The 13,001-nt window shown below is 38.7% G+C and overlaps 1 protein-coding gene across 5 annotated transcripts in view; it reads right to left on the bottom strand.

Moving 5' to 3' along the window:
• Positions 1–13,001, bottom strand: part of abcc9 (ATP binding cassette subfamily C member 9) — a 70,641-nt gene that overhangs the window by 39,335 nt on the left and 18,305 nt on the right. For 4 of the 5 annotated variants that reach the window (XM_088923394.1, XM_088923396.1, XM_088923397.1 and 1 more), the window contains exons 10-17: positions 12,379–12,513; positions 11,882–12,044; positions 10,838–10,878; positions 10,001–10,143; positions 8,787–8,895; positions 6,872–6,979; positions 6,257–6,329; positions 5,599–5,704 (exon numbers count right to left, since the gene is read on the bottom strand). In XM_088923394.1, the coding sequence (XP_088779520.1) occupies positions 5,599–5,704; positions 6,257–6,329; positions 6,872–6,979; positions 8,787–8,895; positions 10,001–10,143; positions 10,838–10,878; positions 11,882–12,044; positions 12,379–12,513 (878 nt within the window). Of the gene's footprint in view, positions 1–2,297; positions 2,337–5,598; positions 5,705–6,256; positions 6,330–6,871; positions 6,980–8,786; positions 8,896–10,000; positions 10,144–10,837; positions 10,879–11,881; positions 12,045–12,378; positions 12,514–13,001 lie in introns of all 5 variants that reach the window. The other variant, XM_088923398.1, reaches the window with a different exon arrangement.

Genomic DNA, 13,001 nt, shown 5'->3' with positions numbered 1-13,001 from the left:
TTATGGCTGTGTAGGTCATTCCAGGTACTTACAGTACAACAATTTCCCATACATATGGGAATTGTACATCAAGGAAAATCCCAGGCAGCCACTTACAAAAGCCAAACTTACATTATACATTCAAGCAGGACTTCACCCTCTAAACTGATTCACTTCTTAAGCTAAGAGACTGACTCCCAGCATGTATGCATAAACATTCCCAAATACACTACCAGCTACCACATACACAACAGGAGGACAATTACTGGAGCTGGGGGAAGGACTTAGGGTTTATGTAGAGACTCAGCTTTACTTCTGAAGATAAAGGTTAAAAGGTACCTCCCGTCGGCTTCGAAAGACAGCTCCGTCTCATGTACACTGCAAGTCATGTAAATAATATTAGGTGGATTCTACTGGACAGAGACATGTTTCAGAGATGCCAGCAGTCTTCAAAGCCAGTTAAGGGTGGACTCAGTAAACTGAGTTATCTTAAACATGTACCTGTTTTGCTCTGCTCCTTTTGTCTTGTTAAAAGCAACGCTCCACCATCTTCAAGGTTTACGTCTATTTTTTTATTTCAAAGGAAAATCACTTAGACTTTAGATAAGTCTCTGTTTACATCCTGCCCTGTAGTGGCTGTAGTCACAGTAGCAGACATGTGCGATACTTCCGTTGATGTCAGAGCTTCAGGGAAAAAGTCAAGGAAAAGCCAGCTCACGGAAACCGAAGGCCATTCATTTGGTGTGGCAACAGAAGTTCACCTCTCATCTTTCATGACACTGGCTTTAGAGGTCAGAAGTTTACCTCAAAAATAACTATTTTTGCAAAAGCTAGAAAAGAAAGACAGACTTTTTTTCTAAATGTTTTTTTCTACAGGTATGCTTCCTTCAAAGTTATAAAGTACAGTAACTGAGCAATCTTTAACACAATTTTAAAAAACGCTACTGGTAAAAGAACGCAAGTGATTGTCCTACATGGTTGAAAGCCTTGGATGCTTTGCTCTCGGCTCATTGAAGACATTTAGCATGATTTACAGTAGGTCATAATGATAAATCACGGGGAGACAGCGTTAACAAAATCAGCCAATTGCACAAATGACATTTTTCCAGTACACTAAGTGCTGTCTGCGTGTCATTACTAGATTCCATCACTGCAAAGTCGTGAGTCACTGACGCAACAGAACAAAAAAAACATTTGAATGCAATAAATACCTCCCTTTACCTTGAACTTAATCATGAAACACTTTTGTCTAAAAAAACTACAGTTCAGAATCAAATGCTTGACAATCTGATCCTGAATGTTTTTGCATTTGTATAAAATAGTTATCCTGCTTTTGTTCAAAATGCCATGGCACCATGGCACATAACTGAAATCCAAGTCATACGTTTGCCATAATGTAATGATCCTATCAGCATGTCAATACTGTATTTAAAATACTAGATATACATCAGAATTAAGACTAGTTGGGATAAATTATATTTAAGACACCTATGCTTATTCTACATACACCATAAAGAGAAATAACAGGAACTTTTAATGCAAAACTAGGTGACTGCTTTCAGCCTTGTATTGTATAATTAATCTATTTATAGTTTCATACTGGATTATTACCACTCATAGGCAAACAGCATAGTGTCACGCCCTGCACACCTAGAGGGCGCTCTACTTCTGTCCTGTTCCTAGTTCCCTGTGATTATTCGTGTCTTTCTGGTGTGTCTTGCTGTGTAGCCTATTTACTTCCTGTGTCTGCTCTGCTCCTGGCTCAGCATTGAGGGTACAGATGTCTTGAGACCCGCCTAGCACCAGGTCGCCCTACGTCCGTGGCCTGAGGGCAGAGGTTTCTATACCAATATTGTCTGACCCCCTGAGCCTGGGCTAACCTCCATATTATCCCTTTTGCCACTACGCATTGGATCTCTACTGCTCTCTTTGTCATTTCACGGCTAGTGAAAGTATATTGAACATTGAAAACCAGTACAACAATATTAAATTGTCCTTTTATAGTTTTCCAGCAGCATTTCCAAAAAGATTCACAATGGACAACAACAATTAATACTCTAAGCTATTCACAGTATAGAATCTTATAGAACCTTAATATCACATTGAGCCTGATAATTACAGTATCTATACTTTAAGTAAAAAATATAATAATGTCCTTACTACTTAATATGAATTTTACATGTTCATAAAATATGTTAAGTTAAATACACAAAAAGTAGTGAGCAGTGACTTAAAATTACATTATAATCATGTGAGTGAGAGATTTAAAAAAGTAAAATAAATCAACAAAAACAAGGGTCCCATTAGGCAATAAATACCTTAAGTTCCCTTCGTGGTGCATCTCATGCTCAGGCAGTCTGTTTCGACAGCAGACGAAACGAGAAACAGAACATACACATTGACTATTGTTAGTGAAAGGTGCATAATGTGAACGCTGGTTTCAATTTCTCTAATAACATCTAGATACACTACAATTACCCAGTGACAGCTTGGTACAGTAAATGACATTGAGTGCATATGCATTAATAAAATTTTGAAACATCAAAACATACCTTTTATTATCCTCCATTTTGAACAACAGAAGATAGGCCAGATAAATCTTTTCACTAGGAGCAGCTGTTAAAAAACACAGCTGTGTAATGAAATTAGCGATTTATTCTTTTGCGGGAGTATTTTTTCAACCTTATTATGGAATCTTTACAATGTTATCAAGTAATATATACTGTATGGGTAATTAAAGTGTAGCATAAATGTAATTAGAGATACGTAATGTAAAGAAATAATAAGGAACACTGCAGGTAGCAGTATGTGCAATGACATCAGTGTGTGACAGGACAGTGTGCCCACTAAATAGAAGACACTACGTCAGGTTCAGTACCGTTACTGTGAAGAGTTAAAGCAGGAATGGGCAACTCTAGTCCACAACTCTAGTGGGTTCCTGCAAGTTTTAAATTAGTACCCAGTTAAGACCTGGAATACAGCTGATGTGACATTTTATCCACATAATTAGTTCAGCTGCGTCACCAAGATCTGAGATGCAATGAAATACCAGAAACAAATGTGGCACTCGAGGACTAGAGTTGCCTACCCTGAGTTAAAAAATCAAAATCTTCTCATGTGATTATTTAGAAGTATAATGTGAAATATGGACAAAAAACAAATGCCCAGAAGCAGACAGTGCAATGTTGCTTTTTTATTAGTATGAAAAATGCACAGTGGTGTAATATCCTCACAGAGGGAGTTGTTCCTTCTGTCTCCTGAGCAGATTTAGACCAATGGTTTTGAAACCTGGTCCAGTTTTCATTCCATATGACCTCTTAGCCAGTCAGGCAAACTGATCTCTAGTTGACTAAAAACTTTTTTCTATGGGGTCAGTAAGTAGTGACCATGAACCAGTTCAGAAATTTCACACATACCCTCATTCACGTGTGTGGAACGTAAGTAATTGGGAGTGTCTGATAGTGTCCCATCTGTGTTTGCTCATCCTAAATTGCTTATGCATAATTTAGACAAAAATCAGGCCACAATCATTTAATAAGTACTGTAAATTGAGGAAAGGATAGCTAGCGCTCTATCTCCTATATTTATAACTATGCTACTGCATGTAAGATTCTGAACTTGTATACATTAAATGTCATCTGCCAGGTGCTTGTGCAGTACTGAATTTTATCAAAAGCTTTAAGAATTTTATTTGCTTTTTCTACAGTATTTGATAAAGCCAAATACAAAATTCATTATTGTAGATTACCCATAATTCTCTTATTTTGGTATCATCTGCAAACTTCACTAGTTTACAAACGACACCAGAATTTAGACATACTGTACAGTATATAAACAAGAGCAGTGGTCCTAGTACAGATCCATGTGCTGCTCCATTAATTACATCTCCCCGTTTCCCATTTCCCATTTCAGTATTCCCCCCTTATCTGTCCCCTATATTTTTTCTATTTATTAACCAATTATTTATCCAAACACATACATTTCCTTAAATGCCTACTATTGTACACGTCATTTTAGAATTAATCTCGGTGAGATATCGGTGTGTTCATTGCTGTTGTTTCTTGCTCAAAGAACCCTAATGGATTAGTTAGGCAAGATCTAATTTTTCTAAATCCATGTAGACTATCCGCTAGGATCTTATTTCCATATCGATCATTGGGCCCTGTAGAGTTTTGTCTTAAGCTATTCTAGTGCTCAAAACTCTTCTGCCTCCTCCGTGCTAGTACCATTTTAATAAATAATTCTGTCCCTCCTCCACCTGAGGCATGTTTTTGACCTTTTCTTTAGTGAACACCTGAGTGAAACACTTGTTTTGTACAGCAGCCATTTCCCTTTCATTGTCTAGAAGTGTCCTATTATTATTTCACTAGTTATAACAAGATTGAAGCCAATTAAAGGTTTATTGAGTGTTTTAGTCACAATAAATTTGGCTTACCCTGCTTGGCTGTCTAACATTGTTTCCATCTCTCTTGATCTCTCTAATATCTTATTCTTGCAATCAATCATATTCCATTTCTTTAATTGGATCCTGTTATTTTTAAGAATTTAATAAAGTGCTTTAGCTTTTTATATTTAGTAATTAAGGATACTATTTTTTAACGTTTGATTGATAGATAGATAGATACTTTATTGATCCCGTGAGGGAAATTGCAGAATTGAATTAATAATACTACAGTATAATAATAGTTTACACATCTCAATAATCAAGGGCTTGCATTTAGTGTTAATCACTAGCTCAACTCAGTCCATTCTAACACACAATGCACATAAGCAATACACACATCTGGTGTTTAAGCCTGTTAATGAAGAATGGATAAGCTGCCCGCTGAAGACAGCTAATTATTAAATGGAGAGTTCAGGAGAGTTATCTGAAGCATGTTCATCCAGATATGTAGAATGGATGGTTTATAAAAACAAACAAGCTGAAGTCTCAATGTTAATAGTGGATGTTAAACAAGAGCAAACAGAAGATGTGTGTTTGTTTTTGAGCCATTTTGCAGAAGCCCAGCAAGCTCTCTGTCATACATCAAGCTCTGCCTGGTTCTTTTAGCAGAAGCACATGAACAGCACAAGGTTTTAAAAAAGTCCAGCAGCTGATGACCTTTCTTAATGAGATCAGCCAGAGAAATAATGAGAAAAGACCAAACTGATGACATTCAGAGACACCCTTGGGGTTGGGGGAAGCATACAGTAAGAAGGCAGCTTCAGCTAGGAGGAGAAAAACTAAGTAAAAAGAAGTAACGACAGAAAAAACACATGGATGAGCAAGTTAAGAAGAATCAATTCTCAATCATTGAGTGTTTGGTTTCAAGTAAACAGCTTCAGTTAGCTTTGTGGACCTCAAAACTAAAGAAAAAAACAATTGGAAAGAGTTCATATCTGAATACAATGCCTTTGACACATATTAGCTGTCCTGTCCTATCTGCCACCATTTGCCTTTATAAATCACGCAGAGAACACATCATTAAGGCAATGAATGGAAATCCAGGAAGTGTAAAGCCCAAAACATCACAGGTCATAACAACTTTCGTCATACAGTACGTGAAACAGAATTTTACAGGAGATGCCATGAAAAAGAACGGAGAACCTCCTGTTATCCTTTGGGACTGCCATACTTACTTGCTCCAGTAGACCTTCCCACTGATGGTCTGCATCTCCCCGAGCATGGCCAGCAATAGGGAAGACTTCCCACAGCCCACCTGCCCCACAATCATGATTAGGTGCCCTGGTGGAGATAGCAGGCACCGACAGACATTAGTGCAGGAGTGCATACCAGTACTGGAGCTCCTGTACTGGAGTGAGTGAACAGTAGTCAGTACTGGGGAACTGTGTGGGTACAGGCAGGAGTGAGGTGTGTAAGTACAAGTGTGAGGACAGCAGTGCACGTACACAGGAGTGGGTGAGTACAGGAGAGCGTGGGAAAACAGAAGTGAGTAAGTAGAGCGCATTGGCATTTCTGTAACTCCAATGAAGAGCGACTTCAAAAAGCATTGAAGCAATCTTAGCTTCATTAGCCTCACACACACAAACATCAATATGCCTCAGTTTCCCCATTTATTTACACATGCCATTTTCGCTTGTACACTTTCAATTCAGAAATATGAGCACAGGTAGTGTCTTTCAGAGCACATTTCTATGAAGTAAAGTATGTGATCATGTATGTGACGCAGGTAATGACAGAAATGCAGTGATACTGACGTGTTTTGAGAAGTAGTCAGGAGGCCTTTCTTGTATTATTTTTTGCTAAAGCATACAGGCTTTTTTTAGATCATATTACCTGTGGGAATCCGGATATTTATATCTGATAATGTTGACAAGTTGCTTCCCCATGTGAAGAACCCATTAGTCACCTGTGAGTGAAAAAAAAAGCTGAAAATGGTAAACTTGTAAAGCACTGGTTAAAAAAGAGGATGAAAAATGAACTTTTAAAACTAAGGACATTCAAATCTGCACATGCAATTGAAAGGGTCCTGTGAAGATTAAAGTATTGACATTGACAACATTATTAGTGTCTGAGCATTATCAGGTATGTAAACATTCTCTCCCCCTTGCTTGCTTTTTGTATATATGAGGTATTTGTTTCAAATAGAAACAGTTTTAAGCTAAATGGGGAAAGTCAGTTCTGAAAATAACTCACCAAGTGGAAATGATGTAAAAGAAAATGAGAAGGAAAGGTACAGTAAGTGAATTAAAACTGGGCAGCTGAAAACTTATGGGTAAGCAGTAGCAAGCTTGAGCAGACCCAGCTATCATTTGAAGCCTCATTCAGAAGGATTTCTTAATGAAATCTGGATACAGACATCGCAGCAGAAATCTCCAAGCTGTCTAGTCGGAGCGCCAGAGAGCCTGAGAAATGCAGCTGCTGGGTTTGTTGTCACGGCGACCTCCTGACCTTGACTGCTATATCTTCGGTCTCGGTGGGCCGCAGTTGTCTTCGCACCGGCTGATCATAGCTCTCCAGTTGATACCTCAGCGGTTGCTTCCTGTTTATGGCCTTGGTCTGTTGAATATCAAGGAGTAGAGCGCACGTGAGAGTGTTAGGGTTTCCCTGAGCCCTCTGACCCCAGTGTTTACAACAGCAGGGCCTGAGAACAGATCCCCATATTAGTTTTGTGCAAAGGACAGGCTACCTCAGGACAAGCACCCTGCTAACACATCTACATAAAGCTAAAAAGAAGGAGGCAAATAAATAAAGCACACAATATGAGCACTCTTACATCAGGCAAAAAAGTATCTTGCAAAGGACAAATGTTACTATAGGGCAGTTTTGAGCCTTTCCCACAAGCATGACAGTAGTCATGGTGGAAAAAGACTGGGGGCTTCAAATTTTAAGGATAAAACTTTAAGGATAAAAACATCTGAAAGGACAACATGACAGTTAGTACTTAATCTGTGCTTTTAGTCCCTGTGTAGATAGCAATTAAAAAATACCACACTATGGTACAAGAATGAATCAGAAATGAATCAATTTCTTGGAAAATGAGTAATGCATGAGAAATGACATATAATTTATATAATCAGCGGTCTTGCCTCATTTTTGCTTTGAACTAGGCTACGATTTTTAGCATGTCCATTAAAAGGTCATAATAATTATTTGTAGCTGAGACTGAAATATGGTACTCCAGGCCTGAGAGTAGAGCTATTAAAAACATGTGACACGAGGTTATGCAAAATATTTGCCTGAAAACAACATGAAGACATAAAAACTCAACATTAATGCTTTTGTCTTTTAATCTCTAAATACATAAGGCATAACACAGACAGTAAGGCCGTGCAACAGAAAACAGTAAAATAATTTCAACAGGCTGTATGTGCTATAGATGACATTCAGTATTACAGAAGTGTTATTTTTATCTAATTTGGCAGTATCTAATTTGGGGTTCTTTGGCAAGACTTTCATCCAGATAACACTTCTTTAAAATATAGAATGTTCCCACAAGGCGCATAATGAATTAAAGAATGAATGGTTCAGCCAATTTGGGTCAACAATTAGTTGATTTATAGTATTTATTCAGCTTCAGGAACATTCTTAGAGCTTTCTGAAAAAAACAAGATAAGTAAATTTTAAAAGAAGTGAATAGTATATGGCATGGTTTCTCTCTGTTGTTGGCATGCTTGTCTGATAGCTGTGCAAAGAAAATCAGACTCAAGGGAAGTGTACAAACTCTGCAGCAAACATATTAATAAGCTGTATTAACTGTGGCTTTTATTCAGTGCTGAAGTGAGGGCACTAACACCACGCTTAAAAAACTAAGGAAAAACACCTTTCCAATCAGATAGTGAGGGTTTTGTGGCAACAGCATGGATATTGTTTTTGTTTTTGGAAGAACATAGTGGATGAGGTACAGTACCAGTCAGAGATGGAGAGCAAGTTTTTTTCCTGCAAGGGTAGCAGAGGCTCCACTGTGCTTATACTGCACTGAAAACTAGTGAAATTACCAGCAGAAAAAGTTCAGCTGGCTTCTACTAGCGAGCAGTACTTTCGAGTTCAGAGCATTGCAGGGACCAGCTTATTATAGCAACAATTTTAAAAGTTAGTGCAGTTGCTAAATATAATTGTCCTGCTAACTAGTTTAGCTGGTGTATGTACACTCAGTGTGCTTTAACAAACTGAGAAAATTAATAACCACACTTTATAGTTTTTTTTATTGTTGCTGCCTTTTATAACTGAATCCAAGTTGAGCCACAGTGTGACTGTAGACTCTTGTTCAATAGCATTTACAGTAATTTGTGCCATGAATTATCTTTAGGTGTCAGTATTATCTTACTATCTGGGGAACTTGCAGGACTGGGGTTGGTGTACTCACCACTCCAGGGTGTTTCTTACATGACTCTAATGACACAGACATGTCTCCAGTTCTCCAGCTGTCATCACCAATCTCATCGCTTTGAAGAAACTCACCCAGTTTCTGTACACTGAAACACAGACAGAGGCATTGAGCATGCATTCACAAAGGACCACTGCCACTTGGACAGATGGAGCAGTGTTCCACAAGGATCACGTTGTTCACAGAAGAAACACAGAGCAGTGGAGCCACAGATGCATTGTCAACAATGTTCACCCTCACAATAGCCAGTCCCAGAATGTCCAGAGTACAGTTTATTTGTCATATGCACAAGTGCAATGAAATGCTTATTTGCATGTATGCTCCAATACAAAATAGTTAAGGACACATCCAACTTAAATACAGAACAACAGCAGCAACAACAACAACAACAAAGTTAAATAACACTCAACTTAAATAAAACTCAGCACAAGCAGTTTGCAAAAACAAATGTGTGTGAGTCAGTGGTAGAGGCAGAATTCAGTCTCTGAATCTGGAGCATACATGCCTTTATGCTCCTATAATGCTTACTAGAAGGCAGGGGAGAGAAAAGTAAGAAACCAGGATCCTTCCTCGACTTCCTGAGACAGTGACTTATAAAAATCTCCACAACAGAGGGGAGCTCTACTCCAAATATGGACTGGGTCAACCTAATCATCCCTTGTAAAGCCTTTCAGTCAGATATCGATCTGAGGCCAAACCCAACTGTAAAAAGCCTTCAGTGGGAGACCCCCTGCTTTAAAGAGTCAGTGTGAAGTAGAGATGAAAGTTTCTTCACCCCTAATTCAGGATGAGTTTTTCAAATTCCCAGTGCAGAACCAATACTTTGGTTGTATTTTAAAGCAGGGTAATTCATCACAATTCCAGTCAAGCAAACCATATAAAAGTGCACCAGCTGTGGCTGGGAGAGAAATCAGCAGGGGCATGTCTCCCATCATAGCAGTGACCGGCAGGCGTTTGCTACAGTCGCGGGCACTGGGATAAGTTTTGTGCCAAAGGTATAAGACACGCATTCTTTAACTTTATCTGATTATCAATCACTTTCCACTGTGGGTGAACCAACCTCTCCGTAATAACTTAATTAAATGGGCAGTTTACAGCATTTTCCAGCAGAAGCAGCCCAGATCCATGACGTCCACATGACTGTCACTCTTTTCTATTTGGCGCTACTAGTGCAGGCCTGCGCGTCACCTCACCTGATAAGAGCCTTGACCGCGAACCGGACCACCGTGGACAGCAGGAAAAGTGGAGTGACCAGGATGTGGAACAGGGCCAGGGAAGCAAAGGCATCTGCTGGGCTCAGTTTGGTGTTGCTGATGTAGGCGTGGGCCACAAAGGTCTGTGAGGCAGAAGGAGAAGACTCTGCTTTACCTCCAGCACCAGCTGCCTCCAAAATGCACTGCATGAAGTTGAAGATTTCAACTAAAATAATGAGGAACAGAGCTGGGCCACATTCAAATCAGCAAACTTGGTGCTGAGATGATACACATTTTTCGCAGATCTAAGCTCCGATCAGAACAGCCACAATCGCAGCAGTATCAGGAAGCATAGGCTTCTGTATTCCATTATGTGGGGCCTGATGTAGATGCTGTCCAGTACAAGAAGGAGATATAACTGTGAGCCACAACATAAAGAAATAATAGGTCATCCACATTGGTTAGGTGTAAAAAGTTTAAACATTTAAAAAGATTGTGGTTCCAGTTTATTTTTGGTCAGCCGGTTCAGAGTGTTCCATGTAACACTTTGGTAAGACATGCAATGGTTTCCTGATTTTTTTGTCTGATGCATGGAATACAAAGGGAAATAAGAATTTATTCTTTCACAAGGCAGACTGAAACTTCCAACTTCAACATCTCCTGGCCTATAGAAGATTCATAATGGAAATAACAATAAAAAGAGAGAGGAACAATAAAAATAGCTACCATTAAACAAGTAAAATAATGGTGTGCTTATATAAAAAGTATATTTTTAATGGGCTCATCTGGAAGGTATACATAGTTATAAAGTATAACATATACCGTATATCTGCTTACCGCTAGTACTGCTGCAATAGGGATAGCGGTATTCATAAAAACTGTAAAAAAGGAGATCAAAAGTTATTTACATTTGTCATGAAAAAGTGCATGTTTATCAAACCATTCAGCTGTGAACTGATATCTCAGCAGGAGTGATATCCATACCTCACGAAATAACATGGAATGGCTGCACTTATTCCCAAAAATGTGCCAAACAAGTCTGTTTTATAAACATTTTTATATTTATTTGACAAACGCAACAGAGGTCATTGTGGAAGCCTTATTTGGAGAACATTCTCTGTTGTTTAGACTGATGCTCTGTGTGGTGTTGGTGGTGACTATGACACATAAGGTGTTCTGCTGTGAAGGACTGAGCCTGCAAAGAGCTCAGCAAATACACTTTTCCTACTTTACTATTTTACTGTACTTTTACGTTTTTGCCAATTTACCACTATATCTCACACTCACTGCCTATGAACCACTCCTGTATTTTTGTAAACATTTTCATTTTTGCTGTAGCTCAGTGGGATGTGTATCAATTGGCAATGTGTATCAATGTCAATGATCAAATTTTAGATTTCAGTTTTATGTTTTTCTTTAACAACACCAAACTAATCCAGTGCTTAAAATGTACTGTATCATGATCAAACAAATGATATAAGGATGGAATCCAGAGCCATTTATTTAATGTGCATTTTTCTCATATGCTTTAAGATTTGCTTGGCATCTGTATGAGATGTTTGCTGTTGTTTTCACCCAAACTCTGGGGGTATTACATGTGCCTACAGCTGTAAAAGCCAATTCTGCATTAAGAGTGGAGTTCCAGTAAACAGAATTTTAACATGCATATTGCAAACTGGGTGCATTAAAAGGCTTGATGAGCTGTTGTTCTATGAACTCCTCATGACTCTAACTGGAGAAGCTCTGAGGAGGGTGCAGATGCGACACCTCAATGTGTTCTTACTGCCACAGACCACCCTGCTAGTGAAGTCTGCCCACAACGACAGCATTATTGATGGTACAAAATTTGCTTTTAATCCTTTGGGGTTCTCTTATTCTTACTAGACATGGAGGTGTAGAGGGCAAAGGTTTTCAGGCTGATGAGCTCCTTTCTCCTGGTCTCTTCCACACTGGCACAGAAGATGTTCTCCCAGGCATAGAGTTTTAGCAACTTAATCCCCTTCAATATCTCATTGGTCTTCTTTAGTCTGTCCGTGGAATAATCCTGGGACAGAAGCCAATATGAGACACCATGATAAAGTACAAAGTTTCGAAAATACTCTGCATTACATGGCAAAAACAATAACACTTCCTTCTTCTTTCCCAATTTAAAGTTAATGTACATCCAAATGTGCAAGAAAAGGGTTTTTTGGGGTTGTACAGCAACTTTAGCACAATGTTTGATTTAGCAGGCACTGAACACTCTTCGCCTTGTTTGATGCTGTCCAGTGCCTTCCAGAGAAAAAGGTGTGCTTCTAATATCCTGATCTAATGAAAAACGTGCCTTTTGCCAACATCTATGATCATAGACGCAGGATACTCTTCAAATGCATACTTACCAGTGAGCTTTTCTGGGCATCGGCAAGCTTGGTGGCTATGAAGTACTGCACTGGGGCAAGAAGCACGATGACCGAGGCTCCTATTAAAGCACTGACACCCAGCAGGTAATACAAGAGGATCACTCCCATGATGATCTGTAGAGAACACATTAACAGCTCACTAACAGCTAGATTAGTGCTTTCCTATCAGATGTTGCATGTCAAAGAAAAGGCAATAGCCCGCACATGCAGATAAAATTAGAATAATTAAGTTTATTTCATTTAAATTAATTTGCAATAAACTGCCAGTACATTTAATTTTTCATGTGCTATTTATGTCTTCATATATGTAAATATACAGTGCCCGGCAAAGTTATTCAGCGTCCTGCATAATGTCCACATTTTCTGGACATCTGTGTTTGCAATCATGACACATTCGTATACAGTAAGACTTAAGATTTGGAATCTACACTGCAAACTGCTAAAGCTAAAAATGGTCATCGTTAGCAAATAATTTGATTTTTTAATGAAATTCAAAAGGTTTTCAATTGCATAAAGAATTCAATTCAGCCCCTTAGCTACAGCAACCCAAATGAGTTCTGATGTAAAGTTATAAAAGTAGTGTGACTGTCACTACTGTCTGT

The sequence above is a fragment of the Atractosteus spatula genome, chromosome 8 (assembly GCF_055471065.1).
Source record: "Atractosteus spatula isolate fAtrSpa1 chromosome 8, fAtrSpa1.hap1, whole genome shotgun sequence".
NCBI classification, from domain to species: Eukaryota; Metazoa; Chordata; class Actinopteri; order Semionotiformes; family Lepisosteidae; genus Atractosteus; species Atractosteus spatula.
The sequence above is the reverse complement of the archived record's forward strand: the minus strand, read 5'-3'. Positions and strand labels throughout refer to the sequence as shown.